A 22,692-nucleotide genomic window follows, 5' to 3' on the forward strand; every position below is an offset into this window, starting at 1 on the left:
AGCCATGTCTACACCAGGGGTTAGGCATGAAATTTTTCACATCCTTAACCAATGTAGATAGGTCAATCTAGTTTTGAAATGTAGACCAGGCCTCAGTCTCCAGAAGCAGACCCTGGAAAGAAAAGTGACACTGGTCTCTGGTTCAACTGCCACTCCTCCGGTGCCCTGCCCCTGGTGCTCTCTCCAGACTAGTGCAGCAGACACAAATGCATGACAACAAATGGAAAGGGCGGCAGGGGCTCCATTTATTGAAAATGATCATTTCTATTCTAGTCAAACATAGTATATTTTACATCACAAAGCAATATATACTTTACAGAATATATTTCCACAAGATCTCAAAACCCCTCAGTGGTGTTTGTTCCTGTCCATCATCTTCCCAGTGTTTTTATTCCCCCTCCCCACACTTAAAATTTCATACAGTCCACCACCACCTTGTTTTTGGACAGACCAATGGTGGAGAGTTGCTCATCAGTATTTGTCCATGAGTGTCAGAGGGGGATACGTCTCATGAACATGTTCTTCCGTATGGGTCCCCAAACTTTGTGACACCAAGAGTTAATTAGGTAACATCTAAGAAGCCCAGACACAGTGCACATGGAAGTTCTACTAAAGCTGTGGAGAGTTTCATGCCTTCACAATCAGGCCCCTAATTTGCATGTATATTGATACAGTTTTAAAAAATACAGAATGAACACGTGTGATCACACTATTGCGCTTTTGCTGAGTAGATGAATAGAAAATCGCTTGTTGGTTGAAATCATCAGCAATGAAAACCTGCAGTTGATCAGCTTTGTCCGTGGATTATATTTACAAAAGCTGGTGGGTGCTGGGTGCACTTTTGGATGTGGTGGTTTTATGTCTGGCCCTCGTCAGGATACTCCCACTCTGATCTGGTGGAAGTTTACCAATGGAAGGGTGAGAATCCAGCAGACGGGATGACTTCACCAAAAATAAAATCATCGCCACCTAAATAATAAGGCAAAATCTGGAGACATTTCTATGGCTCCACTGCTGCATATACTTATACATACGCATAACTTTACTCACATGTAGTGAATGTGATTACTGTCAAGAGTGAAGTTAAGCATGTGCATAAGTGTTTACAGGATCAGGCCTTAATTAAGTCCTGGTATTTACAGGTAAATCTCAGTTTAAGAGTCACAACAATTCAGGGAACACAAATTGGGCAACTTTGGCCCCGGGAGTTTGCACATTCGTCCTTTCTGAGCTGTTTTCCCACCAGCATAAGAAATGGATTCCTTTGCTGAGTCTCAAAGTGATTTCTGCCTGCAGAAGATGCCTCGTGGTGTATCAAAAAGTGGAGACGGTACCACAAAAATGCAGCATTCATTGATTGAAAACTTTGGCCCAGATTCTCAGCTAGCATCTGTCCTCCATTGACTTCATCAAAGCCATGCCAATACACACACGCTGAAGATATGGTTCCTGCTTTTAATTTGGATGTGAGTCTCCTCCCCCAAGCTCTGCTTGGTGCAGGATTGGGTGAGCTGAAAGTACCCCAAGTATCAATTTAAAAGCCGAGAAAGAAAGGAAGCTCTTTGAGCCATTTCCTAGAAGTTTGCTATGGTGATTGGACCTCTCCACACAGCGTTTGATCTCAAGAGTTCTGTGAAGATGAACCATCACCCTTCTTAACCCCAACACAGAAACACAGTTAGCCAAAAGGACGCAATTTCTCTCTGCTGGGAAAATGCAGCTCCGAATTCATAGTTTAAGACACCACATAGTATTTTGTACTGAGCTATTTCCTTTCATCTGAACATCTCCATAAATGAAGCCTCACAACACTCCTGTGAGGTAGGTAAGTACTAGTCTCCCCATATTGCAGAGTAGGAGACCCAGGCACAAGAGAGGTGAAATAACTTGGCCAATGTCACGGAGTGAGTCGGCAGTGGACACAGCAGCACAATCCATGAGTCATAACTCCTAGTGCCCTGCTAGATAATACAATGCACCTCAGAAAACTGGAGATAACATTAAATGCTTTCCAATATTTAAACTTTCTTGTAAATTTATTCCTGTCCCCTTCAAGGATGTATCGGTAGGCTGGTGCTGGAAAGAGTGGATAATTAAAGGGTGTCTTTGTCCTGGCACATATCTAAGTCCCATTGGTTGTGTCTACACTAACATTTTTCCTTTAAATTTCTCCCTATTGCACTACCATCGACTGATGGTAACAGCAGACAGAGGTTGAGTGTAGGCCAGACACAGTCATTCAGGGGCGAGGGATAACTCAGTGGTTTGAGCAGTGGCCTACTAAATCCAGGGTTGTTAGTTCAATCCTTGAGGGGGCCACTTAGGGATTTGGGGCAAAATCAGTACTTGGTCCTGCTAGTGAAAGCAGGGGGCTGGACTTGATGACCTTTCAGGGTCCCTTCCCAGTTCTATAAGATAGGTATGTTGCCATACATTTTAACCACTGTGTTGCCTCAGTCTGCTCTGAGGGCTATGCCCCGCTGTGATTTGAACACCAGTAGTAGTCGATTGCTGTGTCACCAGCAGAACAGCACTTTTGGTAGTGTAACAATAGTGTCATCCCCCAGGTAATCAAAAATCATGAGTCAGCCACCCCCAATAAATCATAATATCAACTTAAAAATAATAATTCATAGAAATGTAAAACTGGAAGGGACCCCAAGTGGTCATCTGGTTTGTCCCCCACCCTGAACTTGAGGGCATTGGGTCCTGTAAATATTGGGTCATTTTTCTTACTGTCTAACTTTTGAGCCTTTAGGTGACACTTTGGTCACACTGTCTCACTTTTCTTCACAACCACAAGGGTTAGAATTTTGCAGGGTGCAGTAGGGGGATGCTAAATGAAAGCTAAGATTTTCTTGCAATCATGTGACTCCAGGACCTGTGGCTTTAGGAACCCCACCAAATATCCCAATGAAATCATGAGGGTCAACAACCTTGATGCAATGGTGGGAAGTTTGAAGCGTAATGCTGGTGCCGACTAGGCAATGCCTGGCTGTATTATGACATCCTCATGCCACACACAGAACTCTTAGGGACATTCGCAACTGCATGTGACCCTGCCAGCTAGAGCTCAGAAGCTAAGCAGAGTTAGATAGAGAACTAGAGGGGTAGACCAATCTGCTTAAAAAGTTGATCTGTTTTGAAGGGCAAATTCTACTCAAGTCGGAGAGAGGGAAGGCAAGTCTTTCTGTCCAGTATGGCATGTGAACTCCTAAATGAACTGTCCTGTAAGGTTGGGCAGCACAGTTGTACCCTGGTGTTAGTGACTCAGCAGGAGGCGCTCATCCCCTGGATTCAGTCCTGAACAAATCCACGCCAGAGCACACGGAGGCACCGTCTTTTAGATACAACAAAAATCCTGGCTGCATGGGGGCCAGCTCATCACCTCATGCAAATCAACCCAGCACTGCAGTCAAGGGAGCGACACCCGTTTAGACCAGTGGAGGATCTGGCCCTTGGTTCATATGCTTTTTGCAAGTGTTAAGCCCGATGCTTGGACTAAATTCTAATTCATATTCAGCCTACGTAACATTTCACCTTCATTTTAAATGGCTGTGCGTGGTTTTAGAATGGTGGGGCCTATTGCCAGACCAAAGCCATATTCCAGCCAAAAGATGCCTGCTTCAACACCTAGATATAGATCTACGGTACTGTTTGGGAAATGCTCTGTGTATATATAAACATCAGATCAGTGCCCAATGCTTACTCACATCGAGTAGTACCTTGAACAGTCCATTGACTTCAGTGGGGCCATTCAAGGAGCAAAGTTCTACTCAGCGTGAGCAAAGGTCTCAGCACCTGACCCTCAATGGCTCTACTTCTGTACATAAGTGCTACTCGGTGTGAGAAAGGCTGGCAGAAGCAGGCCCTCTGGTTTCACTCAGGCGTATCCCCACTGGCAGCAGTAAAAGCACAAGGGGATCATCTTTCCCTCAGGACGTATGCATGGGGGGAAACTTTCCAGGCACAGATCCAAGACAGCTTCATAATGTTGTCCCTCCTCTCTCTAGACTGTGGGGGGAAGTACAGAAGGGGATCTGATAGGAATCTCATCCCTGTCTGAGTCTCACAAGGGGGAGGGTGTTTCAGGGGAAAAAGCACTACTGGCTCCTGCTTCTTACCTTGGTGTGTAATCCCTCCATGGTGGGAGAACCCCCTCTATCTCCTGGCACCACACCCAGTGGATGGTCCTGTGTCTTCGGTGGATTTCCCAAGATCTGACTGGATCTGAAGTGCTGGAGGGCCAGAGTCCTCACTTCTCTGGAGGAGCAAACCCTACTCACTCCACAAATGGAACTTCACAATATTTCTTCCCCCAGGGCCTCGTCAGATGGGTTTTCCCATAGGAAGAGATGATCTAGCCCTGAATATTGACCTCCAGATTTGGATCAACTGGATCCTGAGTTTTGCCTGACTAAAGATATGGGGATTTGGCCGACAGCTTGTAATGTGCTGTGGCCTTCTGTGAGATGAAATGTTCTAAGTGTAAGCTATTTATTATTGCTATGCTCGAGGGCAGCATACGACCATAAATGGGAATCTGGCACTCCAATATGTATCTGTCTCTATAGGAACTTGGCTGGAGCACACACATCCTGAACATTTTCAATGTATTTTTATTTTGTTTAATAAAAAACACCAACCAAGCTTGCATGTATATCTTATATATATAAATATATACAGTATATATAAAACAAATGCGTTTGGACAACACCTTTACCTGTGGCACAAAACATAAGGTATAGAAAGAAGCGTAAGGCAAAGTCCTAATCTTTGAGCTCCCGAGCAATCTCCCCCACGCAGACACGCACTCTAGCTTGAGAAGGATCTTCTCTTCTTTGGCTTTTCAAAGAGGCTTGGCCAGAAATAATCAGATAGAGGCGAATAAGTTCTAAACTCAAGATGGGTGTGAATGAAACGCTGAACATTTCAGGCAACTGGACTAGAGGAACCCACTGCGTTGCTCAAAAAGCCTCCTCAGAGGCTAATGATAACGACTTTGCAGCTGCAGCCTTGGTCTGGAGCGATGGAAGGATACTTCGATCTCATGCGGATACAACGGAGGGGTTTGGCTTCGGAATTCCCTTTTCTAGAGTGAGCTGGGGCACAGGAGATGAGGGACTCGGTGCTGAACCTCAGGAAAGTCTAGGGGAGAAGTTCAAAGGTTGGATTGATAGGGTTTCTTTTGCAGTCATGTATAAAATAAACAACAAGGATGGAATTGTCCTTAACTGAAGAAGCTCATAGTATACTGAGCAGAAGCGATAAACCTGACACAAAGTGGTGGCATTATCCCACAATGAAAGAGGAACATCATAACTAATTTGCAGTTCATTTTTCTCCTGCTTTTGTCCCAATAGTCAGTTCAGGGTTTATTTTTTCAGCATGAGCAAACTGCTAAGCAGGATGGGTGTCATTTTGTTTTACTCTTTCTTTGAGACAGTGTTTAATTGACTGTCGGTACTTGGTTCCTCTGTAAACTATATTCCTTTGCTTTCAGTCTCAGGTTGGCAATGCTGTTGGCCATGTTCATGCCCTGGGCAGGGCTAGCATTGGTACACGTAGCAGAATAGGTAGCCATGGCGCTGTTGGGGTGGAGAGAAGAGGAGAAAAGAAAGAAAAACAAAATCAGAATCCAGCTGCAAATCAGGGCTGCATTGAATTCGGAAAACAGTCGCTAGGTGAGCGCGTGCTGGCATGGGCATACATCATGATGTATAATGTTTCAGTTACTGGGTGCAACATTCCTTACCATGACTGGACATTTTAGTAATTTCTCTTTTAGTGCACTGATGGATCACCCTATCTAACGACACTTCCCAGGCTACAGGCTGATCCAAAGCCAGCTGAAGTCAAAGGGTTATGAACCAGCCCCACAATGACCAAAGTATATGAGAATGTACTAGAAATATTCATCAGATGCAAAGTTCACATTCGGAGCCAACCTTTGTCAAAGTTCAGGGGTGCTCAGGTCTGAGCTCCTGGCTCTAGAATATATTGGAAGGAACACGCCTGCATTAGCAGGAAGATAGACTAGACGCAGCCCTTTTCCACCTCTGATTTCTATGATTGGAGATTCTTTCTAATGGCAAAAAGAACAGGAGTACTTGTGGCACCTTAGAGACTAACAAATTTATTAGAGCATAATACAGACTATTATTATTATTATTATTGCGGATACAGACTAACGCGGTTGCTACTCTGAAACCTTTCTAATGGCAAGTCTACCTTGGGAAAATTTGGGGGTTTACTACAGGTAAGGGAGCAAAGGTTTTGCCAGTGTGTTGCACATATTCCAAATTGCTGGTGATATTTCTAAGTGGCTGCACAATTCAGAGCTGGACCCTTAGAATTTTACATGCAGTTCAGTTATATTTGCTGCTCGAGACAGAAACTTTCAGATGATCCAGAACAGACCCTATTGCAGGCCAAGCAGCTACCAGACCCCTTTCACAGGAAAATAAACTCAGGAAAGTCCATTTTGCCACAAAGACCCAGATGGACCATGCCACCACTTCCTGTATGGAATTGCAAACAGTTTTCTGTCACTTGCGTCCCAGCCAAGTTTTGTCAGTCACTAGCATTCATTGTTACATCACCTGAGTGGCCTGGCCAAGGAGAGAAAACTGAGCTTCATACCAAACGCCACTGAGAAACAGAAAGAACAGATCATGAACACTCACATTTCTCACTGCCCAGCCTAGAAATGGGCACGGTAGCAGTGCCATGCTTTAGCTTTAGGGAACACCATCTCCTAGACTACAGGAATTATTTGACTCAGCACATGCATTCAGGCGTTTTTTTTCTAAACACTTCCTTTGCACTTTTGGTGGGGCTGTGGGATAAGATGGACTTTTATCACCGGATAAAACCTCAGCAGCATTCCTATTGGGAAACTTTACTCCCATGGCCCTGCTCCATTTTCTCTGTTGTCCCTTTTCCTGTTTAACAGCTCATCAGTAACTGTGAACATGGATGTGGCATATCCCTTTACAGCCACCGTACAGCTGTAACCTGAGACGTCTAGCACCGATTGGAGAACGAATGTACAAGGTGTTACAGAGTGTGACAGTAGCTGCCACTAAGCATCACTGGACAGCACATACATGATCTAACAGTCATCTCTCATAAGGCCCGATCCAAAACCTACTGTAATCAAGGGGATTCCAAACTGTCTTTATTACAAATGCTCAAACTGCTTTCGACTCATATTAACTTTGTGGATGGGAAAGATACCCTGCCTGATGCAGGGAAATCACGTGGGAAAGAAGTCAAAACAGCATTAAGGATGAACAGCTTTGAATAAAATACAAACCCACCTGCACCTTTGTCCTGTATTGTAAATTTAAACCTTCAACTCTGAAGCTTTCCTGAGGTTCAATAATGTTTGGTTACATTTATTATTAATATTTATTGGTATTGTGGTAACGCCTAAGAACTGCAGTCACGGACCAGGATCCCATTGTGCTAGGTGCTGTACAAACACAGAACAAAAGGATGGTCTGTGTCCCACAGGGCTTGCAATCTAAGGGTACATCTACACTCCTCAAGCCGATGTACCCAAGTTAGCTTGAATCTGGCTAGCTCGGGTCCCAGAATAGGGAAGCTGTGGCAGCACAGGCTATCCCTGGAAGTGATTACCCTGGGTTCCAGGCAGGATCAGATAGCCCACGCTGCTGCAGCATATCTGATCCTGCCTGGAACCTGGGGTAATCACTTCCAGGGCTAGCAAAGGTTTGTGACATGCTGTCACAGCTTCACTGCTCCAATACCTGAGCTAGCCAAATTAAGGCAGACTTAGATACGTCAGCTCAAGCTGCAGTCGTACCCCATGATTGCAGTCTAGATATACCCTGTGCAAACTATGTTTAATTTTAATGTTACATCTACCTTTCCAGAACAAAAGTAGAAATTTCTTGTTCCCGAGAAATTCCCTGAGCAGTTTTACAGGAACAACAGGTGTGGGTCATTCAGATAAAAGCCCGATCTGAACTGGGGAACTTGCAATGATTGCCCGATGCTGATTTAAAGACCCCGAGGAAATAAAGTGTACTGAATGAGTGACTCAATTTTAAAAAGAATCCCAATAGTTTGACAGACTACATTTCTCATGTGTACCGCAGACAATTGAAAAGTATCAGGAAATCAAATCAGGTTTGGGATTTTGTCAAGGCTGATCCCAGTTTTCTGTGATTTTTAGCTGTATCTAAATATTATAATGTAATTTATGCTAATAGGCTGGCATACACCCCTGCTAGGGTGACCAGATGTCCCTATTTTATAGGCAATTTATTTAGTGAGGTAAATAGAAAGGAGAATAAATGCTGCCAAATTAAGTGCAAGAATGTAATAAGAAAAGCCAAAGAGGAGTTTGAAGAACGGCTAGCCAAAATCTCCAAAGGTAATAACAAAATGTTTTTTAAGTACATCAGAAGCAGGAAGCCTGCTAAACAATCAGTGGGGCCCCTTGATGATCGAGATACAAAAGGAGCGTTTAAAGACGATAAAGTCATTGCAGAGAAACTAAATGGATTCTTTGCTTCAGTCTTCACGGCTGAGGATGTTAGGGAGATTCCCAAACCTGAGCTGGCTTTTGTAGGTGACAAATCTGAGGAACAGTCACGGACTGAAGTGTCACGAGAGGAGGTTTTGGAATTAATTGATAAACTTAACATTAACAAGTCACTGGGACCAGATGGCATTCACCCAAGAGTTCTGAAAGAACTCAAATGTGAAATTGCGGAACTGTTAACTAAGGTTTGTAACCTGTCCTTTAAATCGGCTTCTGTATCCAATGACTGGAAGTTAGCTAATGTAACGCCAATATTTAAAAAGGGCTCTAGAGGTGATCCCGGCAATTACAGACCAGTAAGTCTAACGTCTGTACCGGGCAAATTAGTCGAAACAATAGTTAAGAATAAAATTGTCCGACACATAGAAAAACATAAACTGTTGAGCAATAGTCAACATGGTTTCTGTAAAGGGAAATCGTGTCTTACTAATCTATTAGAATTCTTTGAAGGGGTCAACAAACATGTGGACAAGGGGGATCCAGTGGACATAGTGTACTTAGATTTCCAGAAAGCCTTTGACAAGATCCCTCACCAAAGGCTCGGATGTAAATTAAGCTGCCATGGGATAAAAGGGAAGGTCCTTTCATGGATTGAGAACTGGTTAAAAGACAGGGAACAAAGGGTAGGAATAAATGGTAAATTCTCAGAATGGAGAGGGGTAACTAGTGGGTTCCCCAAGGGTCAGTCCTCGGACCGATTCTATTCAATTTATTCATAAATGATCTGGCGAAAGGGGTAAACAGTGAGGTGGCAAAGTTTGCAGATGATACTAAACTGCTAAAGATAGTTAAGTCCAAAGCAGACTGTGAAGAACTTCAAAAAGATCTCACAAAACTAAGTGATTGAGCAACAAAATGGCAAATGAAATTTAATGTGGATAAATGTAAAGTAATGCACATTGGAAAAAATAACCCCAACTATATATACAATATGATGGGGGCTAATTTAGCTACAACAAGTCAGGAAAAAGATCTTGGAGTCATCGTGGATAGTTCTCTGAAAATGTCCATGCAGTGTGCAGAGGCGGTCAAAAAAGCAAACAGGATGTTAGGAATCATTAAAAAGGGGATCGAGAATAAGACTGAGAATATATTATTGCCCTTATATAAATCGATGGTACGCCCTCATCTCGAATACTGCGTACAGATGTGGTCTCCTCATCTCAAAAAAGATATACTGGCACTAGAAAAGGTTCAGAAAAGGGCAACTAAAATGATTAAGGGTTTGGAACGGGTCCCATATGAGGAGAGATTAAAGGGGCTAGGACTCTTCAGCTTGGAAAAGAGGAGACTAAGGGGGGATATGATAGAGGTATATAAAATCATGAGTGATGTGGAGAAAGTGGATAAGGAAAAGTTATTTACTTATTCCCATAATACAAGAACTAGGGGTCATCAAATGAAATTAATAGGCAGCAGGTTTAAAACAAATAAAAGGAAGTTCTTCTTCACGCAGCACAGTCAACTTGTGGAACTCCTTACCTGAGGAGGTTGTGAAGGCTAGGACTATAACAGCGTTTAAAAGAGAACTGGATAAATTCATGGTGGTTAAGTCCATTAATGGCTATTAGCCAGGACAGATAAGGAATGGTTCCCTAGCCTCTGTCTGTCAGATGGTGGAGATGGATGGCAGGAGAGAGATCACTTGATCATTGCCTGTTAGATTCACTCCCTCTGGGGCACCTGGCATTGGCCACTGTCGGTAGACAGGATACTGGGCTAGATGGACCTTTGGTCTGACCCGGTACAGCCTTTCTTATGTTCTTATGTTCTTATGGACAGTCCTGATATTTGAGCATTTTCTGCTGTAAGCGCCTATTACCCCCAACCCCCATCCCGATTTTTCACACTTGCTGTCTGGTCACCCTAACCCCTGCGCAAAAGGCCATGCACCACTTACATCCTTAAAATACATTTTATGTGAGACTTAAGTGGTATCTGGGCTTGGGGATGGGTGAAAACCTGGAGGGGGGACGGGGGGCGGTGTAGGAAGGCCTAGCATCCCTGCAATGGAAATATGCTGGGAGTTCTGCTCCCATGTAAACTTGTGTACAGCTGGAGGAGTGATAGAGGGGACCTGCAGAAGCTGCAGTGGCACCCAGGATTGGGCTGGGGAGCAGAGAGTGGGATCTGGAGGGTCTGGAATGGGCCCGGAAGCAGGTAGGATCCCCTGGGATCCTCCTTCCCAGCCTGGAGCCAGCTGCTGTCTCTCCTGCCCCATGCTGAGTCTCAATATCTCCCCTTTCTCTCTCCTACCCTTCTGCCCTGCACCCCAGCCCGCCTGATCCTTGTGCTGGCTCTCTGCACCGAGGTGAATGTCATCCTCAAAGTTTTGAAAGCCCTCTAGTGGTCATTTTCATTATAGTACTTCTTAGTACAGGAAAGAGCCTGTTGGGTTGTACTTGTCTCTCGTCTTGTCTTATACATTGATTGTAAGATGTATGGAACCATATTTTCATTATACTGGTGTACAGCACCCAGCACAATGGGGCCCAGATCTTTTACTGGGGCCTGGATGAGCTACCACGATACAAATAGTGAATAATAATTACAGTACCCAAAATCCCAAACAGGAAGAGTCTGCTTGGAGAATGGAAAAATACTGTAGCGTTTAGTAGCGCAACTCAAGGTTTCTGTTTTTCATTCAGTTAAAAATGCCAACTTCATATGCACAACTATATCACAGTTCTGGCGAAATTTCATCTCCCCTCACCAGGAAATGGCTAGACATAAATCCCAAATAGGTGCCCAGTTCAATGGGATTTGGGCATCTAATTCCTTTAAACTCCTTTGAAAAGCTCCGTCTCCGCAACAGCGGCACAGCAACAGTGCTACAGCAGTGCCACTGGACCGTAGATGCTTCCTACATCAACAGAAGGAGTTTTCCCATCGATGTAGATAATCCACCTCTCTGAGATGTGGAAGCTAAGTTGACAGAATTTTACAATCAGCTTTGCTGCACTTACCGTGTGGGTTGGGGGCCACAAAATTTTTCACAGCCCTGAGCAATGTAGCTAGATTGACATAAGTTTTAGGTGTAGGCCAGGCCTCAGCCTTTTTGTTACAGTGGCTCCTGATAGAGGCTGGTTTGACTTCAATGCTAACCGTCCTGTCTGCATCATGAATTATAATAACCAGATGGTCAAAGGTCTCTCAAGAATAACTTAGGATAGGAGAATTTGAGAGGAGACTAAATTTTCCACTCTAGATACATTCTACCTCAACAGCAGTCATTATACAAAAGAAAAAACACCTGTCAGGGATGGACTAGGTATACTTGGTCTTGCCTGAGCATAGGGGCCCAGAGTAAATGACCTCTCACGGTCCCTTCCAGCGATACATTTCTATGATTCTGTAAAATGCAGCATAGAGCTGTGCGAATAACCGATTTGTCGGTTCACCGGCAAGTCAAAAACAAAACAAAATTAAATTTCATTTCAAGTCTACCCAAAACCATTTTTCAAATTTTTCAGAGAATTGAAAAAGAAAAAGAAAAAGAAAGTTTCTTTCAACCCGAAATGAAATGTTTCATTTCAGTTTCAAGTATTTTCAATTGTTTTTTCATTAAATGAAAGGAAATTTTGAAGCAAAAAGTTGTTTCAAGCTAAAAAAAAATTGATTTTGGGGTAATATTTTGTTAGGGTTTTTTCCAGCCAAAACAACTTACTGAATTTGCAAAATATTTTGATGTTGCCAAATCTGCATTCTTCACCGAAAAAAAGATTCAGCTGAAATTCACGAGCTCTTATGCTGCAGGGCTCTACAACGGTCCCAAACACAACAGCTAACAACAGCGTCCTTGCAGCATCTTGGGCCATTACTGTAGAATACTAGGGCAGTCATGGTAAGGGATTATTATAAAACTTGGGACCCTGGGGCTGGCTCTCTCTTTCACTTACTTCTATTGTACTATAGCAACCCCAGCCCAGTGAACTACTCCATAGTCTGCTTCATAGTTTGTGCAACTCTATTCCAGTGAATTTCTTAATCCACTCCAGAATATGACTAGCAACTGATTGAATTTTGAGGGGTGCAGAGAACAGAGTACACACACGAGAACAATTGGCCTATAAAAAATCAATAGTTTAATACCCCCACTGCTGTCTTCTTTTGGTTCCAACATAGGGATGTTACATTTAACTCCCACCAACATTAATAAGCTTTGTTTGCATACATTGTAAAATGGTGCCAAGAGGCCAGGACACAGAATTTGAAGCAAAGACCTCCTTAGTTCTAATTTTGACTCTGCTACTGTGTTTCTCTGAGGCCTTGACCAAGTTACTTGATTCCAGTGGAATTTAGGGGCCAAGATATTTTTAAGGATCTGGGCCTTAATCTCTCTGCTTCACTTTGCCTGTTTCCTAAATGGGAATAATACATCCCTAGCTAACAGGGGTGCTGTGAGACGGGGTGAGCTAACGGTTGCAAACCACCTCAAAGTTCAGCGATATGTGGTGTGGTTAAGCACAATGAAGTTTTTAAGCTCCTGGGTCTTCTCTTTCTCCATTATAGGATGACAGCAGCCCATTAACCTATTTTTCAGAATAGGATAGAAACAAGGGTATATAAAACTCAATCAGGTGTTTCCAAGACCCACTGAAGTAATTGCACAGGTGCATCTTTCCTGCATCTCCCAATAGCAAGGCAGCTCTGGCAGAGATGCTGGGAGGGGGGGCTAGGTGACAAGAGTTTTTTCCTCCCAGAAGAAAGCCCCCTATAGGGCTTTCTTGTGATCACCCCAGCCTCTGTCTTGTGGACTCTGCTGCTGGTGAAGGGCAGGGTGGTGTGGGAAGGAAGCCATTAGCCGTTAGCACGCCTACCTCAGGGAAAGCAGATCATCTCTGTGGATATCCTACCTCTGCTCGCCTTACATCTGCCCATGGCCACTGCCTGCAGGTATGAGCAGCAGAGACCATGGGTTTCCCCTGCTCTGCCATCCTGCCTTGGGCCTGCACTCCGACCAGCAGAGCTCTAGCACCTGCGGAAGGGATGGCCCCAGAGCACAAAGGGCATAGCTCTGTGTTCTGCGGGCCTCTGTGCTATCTAAGACACGTGGGCTTCAGTAGCCCAAGTAGCCCGCAGAGGGGCTTGTCACTGAGGGCGCGGAGAAGGGGAGGATCAGTGATCGGGGGACGGGGGGATTGGAACAGGGCTGCTTGTCTTTGAAAGATGAACTTGGGAGCCCAACTCTCCATGTCACAGCAAACTAGGGGGTCAGAGCAGGAAGCTGGAGGATGTACGGGTGTGCTGGGAGTGGGTGCTGACAGAGCTGGACCCCAAAATCACTGAGCACTCTGTAGGCCACACGTTTGCCATGTATTTCTGGGCCAGCCATAAGACTTTGTGTCAAACTGCAACCCTGAAGGGGAGAGGGCAGCCCTATGAACTGTGACCCTGAAAGGAAAGGGGTCTGTCTATCAACTGTAATGTGGTGGGAAGGGGAACCTCTATGAGTTGACTCAGGGAAGGGGAACCCTTATAAACAGTGGCCTGGAAGAGACAGAACACCCCTAAACACTGTGACCTAGAGGGAGGAGTGCACCCATCCACACAGACCTGGAGCAGCATGGGGCACCCCTCTAAACACTGCATCTGGCCTAGGCCCACCCACCTAATCCATAAGCCTGACAGTTTCCTCCTGCTGACGTCCCTTCTGTGCTCCCTGCCAGGGCCTGGCGTGGCTCGCGTTCGAGCCCACTTCAGTCCCTCCTCTCTACAGCAGCCCAGACCAGCCTAGCCAGCTGGCAGTCTCCTCCTTGCCTTTCCGGTGACCATGCTGCCTCCGCCCCATACAGCCCATACAGAATGCCCCCTGCCCCCTGGAAGTTACCTTTGCAGTGTCTTCTAGAATCCGTTATGAAGCCCCTCGTGTAAACAACATCTTGGGAGGGACGAGGATCTATTTTTAAAAGTGTGAGAGGTAGAAATGAGCCACGCGAGTTCAACAGATCCCCGTTACCGTGACCATAACAGCTATAGGGGATGGGAAGGGAGTGGCCATCTGCACTCATCTCTCCTGGACCATCTCACCACCCAACTCCTCCCCAGCAAGCAACACTGTGGGCAAAACCCCCAAGCTGGGATGCAATGCTGGGATCTAAGCCCCATGGGAAGGGGCTTTGCCAGCCAGGCAGGTAAAAACCAAAGGGCAAGGCCTGGCCCCAGTGTACAGGGCAAAAAAGTGGGCTCATTGAGTTCATCTAGTGTCACGACCAGACCACACTCCTTGTCTGTACAGAAGGGGCGTCCTAACCCCCTCTTTATTCTAACGTGAGGTTGCGGTGTGGACATGGTTGAGGACCACTGAGCAAAGGTACCAACATACAGGGGATGCCACGTGATGAGTGATTGTTTGTTGCATGAGTGCTGCGAGGATTGACTTTGGGCAGCAGAGACCTTTGATCGGGTACGGCTCTCTAAGGCCAGCACAGGGGAAGTTGCTTAGCTGGGCTGACATTGGGCTGTGACAGGATGGAGCAATGGCCAAGAATCTCAAGCCTTTCATTTAAATTCAAGCCACAGTGCTAAAAACATCTACCAGCCACCTACCCCTCCCCACAAGCCAGCACAACCTGAGTTCCCTCCATTCCCCAGAGAGCAGGCCGCAGCTGGCTGGGGACTGCCCAGAGACGGGAGGCGAGGGCTGTGAATTGTATGAAGCGCAAATGCTAAGGAGATTTTTCCCTTTCTGATTTTACGCTGGCAGCATTTCTCATGGCCCAGTAACTCCCAGAACATGCTATCAGGCTGGCTACCACTCGTGGAGAGGAATGCCCGCCTCTGCTCCTTTTAGCAATGTATTTATCACTTCCTCCCACCACTGCTCCAGAAAGCTCCCTCTGCTATGTGGTTCAGCGGAGAGGGAAGCTGGGCCCTTGTTTTGCTACCCTGTTTGTATATTTCCAATATTGGCAGGTCACCTTGGGTGTGAGTGGGAGCAACCAGACCTACCAGAGCAACAACGCCAGTGCCAGGAAAAACATTTTCCATGGCAGCAATGAACCTCGCTCTCTCACGTTTTCCCCTTGGCTTAGTCTTGTCCTTGTTAAAATAAAAGACCTGAGACTTGCGAGACCCAGAACTGAGCAGGTTCAGGCTGGTGCTCTGGGGCCCAACAGCTGAGTCTTGTTGTCTCCTTCCCCAGCCCTGCCCCTGTGCCCTAGAGCTGACCAGACAATGCTGGGACGACCCAGCTAAGCCTATTGCTAGATCAGGGTACGGGAAGTTCCCGGAACTTTCCCAACCTGCCTAAGGATGGAAGAGTCACGTCAGTTCTTGGCCTCTCTGCTGAGACTGCCAACAACAAGTTAATGCCTGTGCACTAGGAACAAGAGAGAGGAACCACTCACTAATCTCACATTCGCCACCAGAAGGCGACTTCTTTCAGAGACTGGTGCCACCCACATCTGCGTTCAAACAAGCATCCCCCAGAGGAAAGACTCGGCATTCTTTCTGCTCCTGCCAGCCACCCCAGGGCACAGCGGTTCTAGCTTTTTAACAACAAAAGTGGCCAGGTCCTTAAAGTGCTCAACAAAGGCTACCATTGTATCAGCGTCCCCTTACCAATGTGGGTGTTCTTGTGGTGACCCCATTTAATCTAGATGCTGTATTTCAAATGAAACAAGCCAGAAATTAGTCACATTAAATTTGATTCTTTATTTAAGCAAGCTCACAAAATGTAACGGCTCCACCTTTCCCTTCTCCCTCCATTCTTTCTTTAAGCTGTCTGAACTGCATAAAGGGGCCACAAAGAGACAAGAAACAGCCCCCTAGAAAATCTCTGTTGCAAGGGGGTTTCTTGCCTAACACAAGGCTGACATAACTGTTCTATGCTAGCCCTACTTGCAGCCCCAGGTATAGGGTGTGTGTTGAGGATGGACCAGGGCAGGAGGGGTTTGGCCAGAATGCTATGTGCTCCAGCTGTGCAATGCCTATAGGGCGTTGTTACAAGCCAATGCAACTTAGCGCAGTGCTGGGGCTGCTCTAAATTGTCCCAGGAAGCCTCCCAGGTCAGAATTAGGGAAGCACAAAGGTGGCTTAAAGCCTGGGTGTGGGAAAGGAACAACAGGAAATCTGGCCCAAGATATGGCTCTCACAGGGTGCTTCCAGTGAGCATCACTGTCAGATGAAGAAGGAGCTCTGAAGGTGATGGCTGACCAAGGCCAGAGGAGACTGATCACCTAGAGATGGGATATGCATTCACCTGTAAGGCGAGGCTGTTCCCCAGGAGAGATAGTCAGTGGGTCTTGGAGCTGGGCGAGGTACTATGGGCTGCTCCACCGCAGTCACGTCCCCTGAATAGGATTTGAGAAGGGAGGCATTCTTGTTGGCCAGCATGGCTCTCTCATTCCTGCGGAACTTTGCTCTTCGGTTCTGAAACCACACCTAGGAGGAGGGGAAAAGACAGACAGGCCAGAGATTATAACCTGCTCCATTGATGTTCTGCTACTCTCCCTGCATTATCAGATACTTGGGGGCCCAGGCACCCTGGTGTGATGGTGGCCTGGAGAGCCAGAACCCCGTTGTGAGGAAAGGACCAGCAGTGGACGGATGCACTGTGTCTGCAGGAGGAGCTTCCATTATGCCTGAGCAGCTAATCATCTTCCCTACCCAAGGTGAAGCAGCAGCATGTGGGAGGTCATGTACTTCCAAGCTGGGACCCACAGGGGAGATTCTCATGAGCTGGACCTCTCCTGCTTCTGGATATTCCAGGACCCAGGATGATGCTGGTGGCCTCATGTCTCCACCCCAGTGCCTGAGCACCAAGGATCCTCTCAGTGAAGATGCAGATGTCCTGTCTGGCCTTCAAGATCACGGCTGCTCTTGGAGGGGCTGCTGGCTGCTTGAACCTCATTCCTGAATGACAGGGATTCTTGGGAAGCTGCTGCTGGTCCATTGCCTTGAGCTGCAGAAGCGGCTGCTTTTATGTTAGGCTTTGCCCTGCTGTCCTAATGCATGGTGATCCCTTTCCCTGACTATGCCTGGCACTCATGCCCTGCCCTAAAATACAACACACATACCTTTGCTGCTAGCCCATGTATACACACACATATGTATGCGCACACACAAACACTCACGCACGTGTGCGCAAGTTATTCGGCTCAGTACAGGGGTACTAGGTGAATTTGAATGGCCTGTGCAGGTGCAGGACATCTGACTAGATGATCTAACAGTCCCTTCTGGCTTTAAACTCTGAATCTATCAATGAACAAACATACACACATGCACACAGGTGTTCTCTCTCACACACACGCACTCGTGCACACCCCCACAAGCTCTTTCCCTTCAGTCCAAGAAACCATCAGAATTTAAAAGGCTGATTTCATTCATTCCCTGACCCGTCCCACTCTTGTGCTCTCAAACTGCTCAAGGGCTTTACTCTCACCCTCTGCACATCTTGGGGAAACCCTGCTTGGCTAAACTAGCAAATGTAAGAACAAGAGAGAGTTTATGCTGTTATAACTCTGGTGATAACTGATGTGAACAGAGGTTTGGGAGGTGTACTGTTCCCTGCAATGCCACTCTAGGCCTGGATACTCACTGGGCAGTGGGTGCATCCGTTCTGGTTAAATAAATCTAACTCAAACCTTCATCAGAACCTCTGGTGAAACCCAAGTCTCCTGGCACTTGGATAAGGCTGTGAGCAATTTGTTTCCTTTTATTTTTCAGTTTCATACAGCTCTGTGTTTCTGGGCTCTGGCAAGGATTGAGAAAGGTCACTCACAGGGTGTTTCCAGCCTGAGCAGACGCAGGAAGCCTTGGCAACCCCATGAAGAACCCTATCCTGTTGTGATTCCCTACCCAATCTTGAAATCTCTTGAGGTTCAGAACAAGTCGAGGGGATTGTTAGCTCTGATGCGGACCATTGGTGGCACTCTGGTGGTGTGATGAGACTCCCTGGGTGCACAAAGCTGGCATAACCAGCTCTCCCTGCCTCCCTCTCCACAGAACCTCTAAGCAATGGCACATGGTTAGAGTGATGCTGCACTCCATCAACCCCCATCCAACATAATAGCCCTTTGGGGCCTGTTACTGATGCCACAAGTCATCTTGCACAGGGGCACAAGGGGAGTTCAAACCCGTCTTTGCTTGCCATACTGGGTCTACACGGAGTGCACCTTAGCCAGACCAGAAGGCTAAAGCCATGATGCACAACCCAACTTTGGGATCTGAGCCGAAAGTCTCAGCCTTTTGAGGTTTCTCTCATCATGATCCAGAACCTTCTTCTCTACCCCCAAAAGTAGCATACATTTGCCACCATAATTAAATATTGGGTGTAATGCCTCCATAGGAAGCTCAGTACAGTGTATAACCCACACGGCTCACTTTGGAGAAGGCTTCTTGACTTGGCATTTTTGCCTGTGTCGTCAATCTGATTACAAAAATAGACACCACTTCCAAGCCCCTGCTGAGTTGTCTCTGATTGCTAAAGCAGATGAGATTTGCACTTGTGTTTCTTTCATGGCACATTCCTACAGAATTTAGTGAATTCTCTCCCTGCTATAGAATTCCATAATCTGGCTGAAAAATTCTACAGAAAGGATCCTATTCTCTATTAAATTCTTTGGATTTTTCAGATTTTGGCCCTTGTCTTTGTATGGATTTGTATAATACCTAACGCAATGGGGTCTCAATCCCAATCTGGGGTTCCGGGGCTCTACTGTGATACAATTATTGTTTTTGTCCTCTTTGATTTCTAGAAAACCCTAATGTTTCACACTATTAAATATGATAGAGCTTTTCAGAAGGATCTCTATGGCATTTAGTTGTTTGAGAGCTTTACTGACAGTAAGACCTATATTCTTGTAATGATTTTAAGGCCCATGTTCTTTAACAATCCTCTATCTCTGCAGCCATCCTGCTGGCTGAGTGAATGCTAAAGCCATGGCTTGCTGACAGTACCTGGATGAGGTGGGCAGAAGATTGACTTACTTACCTGAACTCTGGCTTCAGTGAGGTTGACTCTGCGTGCGAGGTCTTCTCGTACAAAGGCATCGGGGTAATGTGTCCTCTCAAAGACTCTCTCCAATGCCTGGAGCTGACTGCTGTTGAAGGTGGTCCTGTTTCTTCTCTGCTTTCTTTTCTTCTTCTCTTCTGAGTTCAGCTGATCATCTAGAATGGGAGAGAATCAGACAGGTGAAGTGCTGGAACTAGATTACTCGTATGTCTGAAGCATCAGCATTTACCTTTTTTTTTTTCTTCTTCTTTTTTTAAACACACCTAATTTAGATCTCTGCATCATTTGGATGAGAGATAAAAACCAAGATCCTGGCCACTTGGATCAAAGTTGAGACACACATTTTTCATAGATTCATATAAATGAATACATTTGGAGGCCAGAATAGACCATCCTTAACATCTAGTCTGACCATCTCTGGAACACTGGCCAGAGAACTTCCCCTAGTGATTCTTGTATCAAAACCCATAACTTCTGGCTGAGCTAGAACAGACCTTTTAAAAAGAGATTCAGCATCAATTTTGGAAGTCTGGACCTATGGCTTCATGTCCCTTTCTTCACCTATTTGTCCCCTTTCTTGAAGCTGTCTTTCTAATACAAATGTTTCCCTCTGTTCCACATTGCAGAGGGGAGCAAACCGATGAAAACCTTCCAAAGTTTGGATAGGAAACGCGGAGGAAAGTGGAGACTAGACTGAATGCTTCCCTCTGCCCAGTGCTGATAGAAAACCTTCTGCGCAGACAACTTAATGCAGACATAGGGTCAGAGCCCCATCTGGTATACACTGACATAGCTCCACTGAAGTCAATGGACCAGATCCCCATCTGGTGTAAATCAGCAAATCTTCACTGAAATCAATTTTAGGAAAAGAAAATAGGAACTCTGGATCTATTCAGCTTGGGGAGTTCACCATCAGTGTGTAGGGCCCTTGATGCAGAGAAATTATGCTGCTACAGCAGATGTCCAAGGTCCATCAGGTCTGGACTGGGATTCCTCAAAGCCCTTCAAACTCTACCTGATTTAGAAGGCCAGCCTTCTCGCCTCTTCTGCTCTGACATTAATTCATCTTTCCACCCCATTAGACTATGATCAATGGACTTTTCTGTGAAGGTAGGGCAGCCTTGGGATGAAGGCACTGGCATAGCATTTAGGAGACCTGGTCTGCCATGGATTTTCTCTGTGACTTCAGGCAAGCCACTTAATCTCTGCAGGCCTCAGATGTAAAGTAAGGATAACATCTCCTTCCTCCCACCGTCTCCCTGTCTGTTCATTTACAGAGTGGGCTCTTTGAGTCAGGAATTGTCTCTTACTATGTGTTTGTACACTGACTAACATAATCGGGCTCTCATCTCAGTTGGGACTGCTAGAAGATATCCTAATATACATTATTATTGGAGGATTTTGGTATTCGGTTTTTCTCTTGGCACATTTTTTGTGCTGAAGAGGATAATGTTGTTCTCTAACACTAGCTGCTGCAGTCGATGCATGCTGCTGAGATCTCCCTAATTCCCACCTGCTTTTTTTTGCATCTGAAATTCTTTGACTGGCCATCTTCTTCTGCTCCAAAGCTTTGCCAGCGAGACCTACCATAAATAGCGGCTGCTGCATATTCCCCCTCCTCCATCCCTTTATGGCCAGAGGTGATTGGTTCACATGGCTGAGCAAAGGACCAGCTGTACTAGCACCACTCATGTCAAGTACCTACCCTGTTGCACTGAAGCCAGAGCACAAGTATTGAACTGAGGATTTAGCACCACCAAGATAAAAACCATGCTCATGGCATTAATAGGGAAATGCAATGACAATCCTATTCCCACGTGCATAATTGTCCCAGGATACTGAATGAACAGCACAGTGGTCAGATACAATGGTAACCGATCCGCTTACCCATTGTCCTGCCATGATGCAGCTAGTCCTGGGCATGCCCAGCCTCTGCTATTTTGTGATATTGACCTAGATCTGGATGAACAATTCACCACCAAATAATTTATTGATTTAGTCCCTTGTTGCGAATTGTCCACAGACAGGTGGTGATTTTTACATATTTGTTTTCTCGTCAGCATTGTTGGATGAGTTCTGAGCATGAACCAATTTCAGCTTAGGCCTTGTTCACAAAGTGTCTGCTGCCAGTATGCATTGTTCCCGAGTCACTAGGTGCCCTATGTGATTAGTCACCTAATTCACATGGTTGGGTTTCCATTTTCCCCAGTTTGGAAGAGCTACACTTTATAAACAGGAAGACTACTTGAACTCATTGATTGGTTGCTTCTCTCAGGAAAGCACCGGAAGATCATTATTATCCTGCTCACCAGATTCCAATGCAAACCAGTGCAAAGGCATCCCAGGCAAAGGTGGAATTTGGTTCCTCCCATTACTCCCTGCTCCACCTTATGCAAACTAGCTCGCTCGGCAAACTGTCCTTCCCTTTTCTCCCTCATTATTTCTTCCATAACAGCATCACTGTTCCTGCTTCGTCAGAGACCGCAGGGCCCTTTAGTTACACCAGAACCCTTAGCATTTGATGCAGCAATGTGGCAGTGTGGCTCCAGATGTCCCGCAAAGCACTTAGGGAGCTATATGTTTATATACTGGGTAGTCAAACCTTTGGCCAGCTAGGTAGGGAACTATCCAAGATGCTGGCGCAATAAGACGATGAAAAACATGGTCTGAGATTCCTTCCTCTTCTCTGTGGCTTTGTTTCTGCTGAACTGGTCTTAACGAAAACACTGGGGAGTTATTTTCTCCTCTTTATGTCACTCACTGGCCTTATAATGAGGCTTACGTCCACCATGCAATAGGATTGATTCCTTGCCTATTTACACTGGTTTTATACCAGGAGAACTTCACTAATGTCAGTAGAGTTCCATCTGCATGAACATGGTGTCCCGGAGTAGGGAATCAGACCCGTAATAGTTTGACACGGCTGCTTCCTGTAATCTGTACCCTGCCTGGCTTCATATTATTCAACTCTAAGGGTATATCTACACTGAAAAAAAACAAAACAAAAACTGCCAGCAGCGAGCCGCAGAGCCCAGGTCAACTGATTTGGCTCATGAGGTTCCCACTACAGCATTAAAAGCAGAAGTGTAGACATTCCTGCTCCGGCTAAAGCCCCGGCTCTGAGAAGCCACCCCCACACTGGGTTTCAGAGCCTGGGCTC

The 22,692-nt window shown here is 45.8% G+C and overlaps 1 protein-coding gene across 3 annotated transcripts in view; it reads right to left on the minus strand.

The window, feature by feature from the left end:
- Window positions 1–223: 223 nt before the first annotated feature.
- Window positions 224–22,692, minus strand: part of PRRX1 (paired related homeobox 1) — a 92,458-nt gene continuing 69,989 nt past the window's right edge. Inside the window, exons 2-5 of one of the 3 annotated variants that reach the window (XR_008446030.1) lie at window positions 19,512–19,687; window positions 16,779–16,960; window positions 4,125–5,588; window positions 224–969 (exon numbers count right to left, since the gene is read on the minus strand). Coding sequence is in view for 2 of the 3 variants with exons in the window: in XM_054038691.1 (XP_053894666.1) it covers window positions 5,450–5,588; window positions 16,779–16,960; window positions 19,512–19,687 (497 nt within the window). In the remaining variant the exon portion in view is untranslated. Of the gene's footprint in view, window positions 5,589–14,405; window positions 14,475–16,778; window positions 16,961–19,511; window positions 19,688–22,692 lie in introns of all 3 variants that reach the window. The other 2 variants (XM_054038692.1, XM_054038691.1) reach the window with 2 other exon arrangements.

This window comes from Malaclemys terrapin, chromosome 8 (genome assembly GCF_027887155.1).
Source record: "Malaclemys terrapin pileata isolate rMalTer1 chromosome 8, rMalTer1.hap1, whole genome shotgun sequence".
Lineage (NCBI taxonomy): Eukaryota > Metazoa > Chordata > Testudines > Emydidae > Malaclemys > Malaclemys terrapin.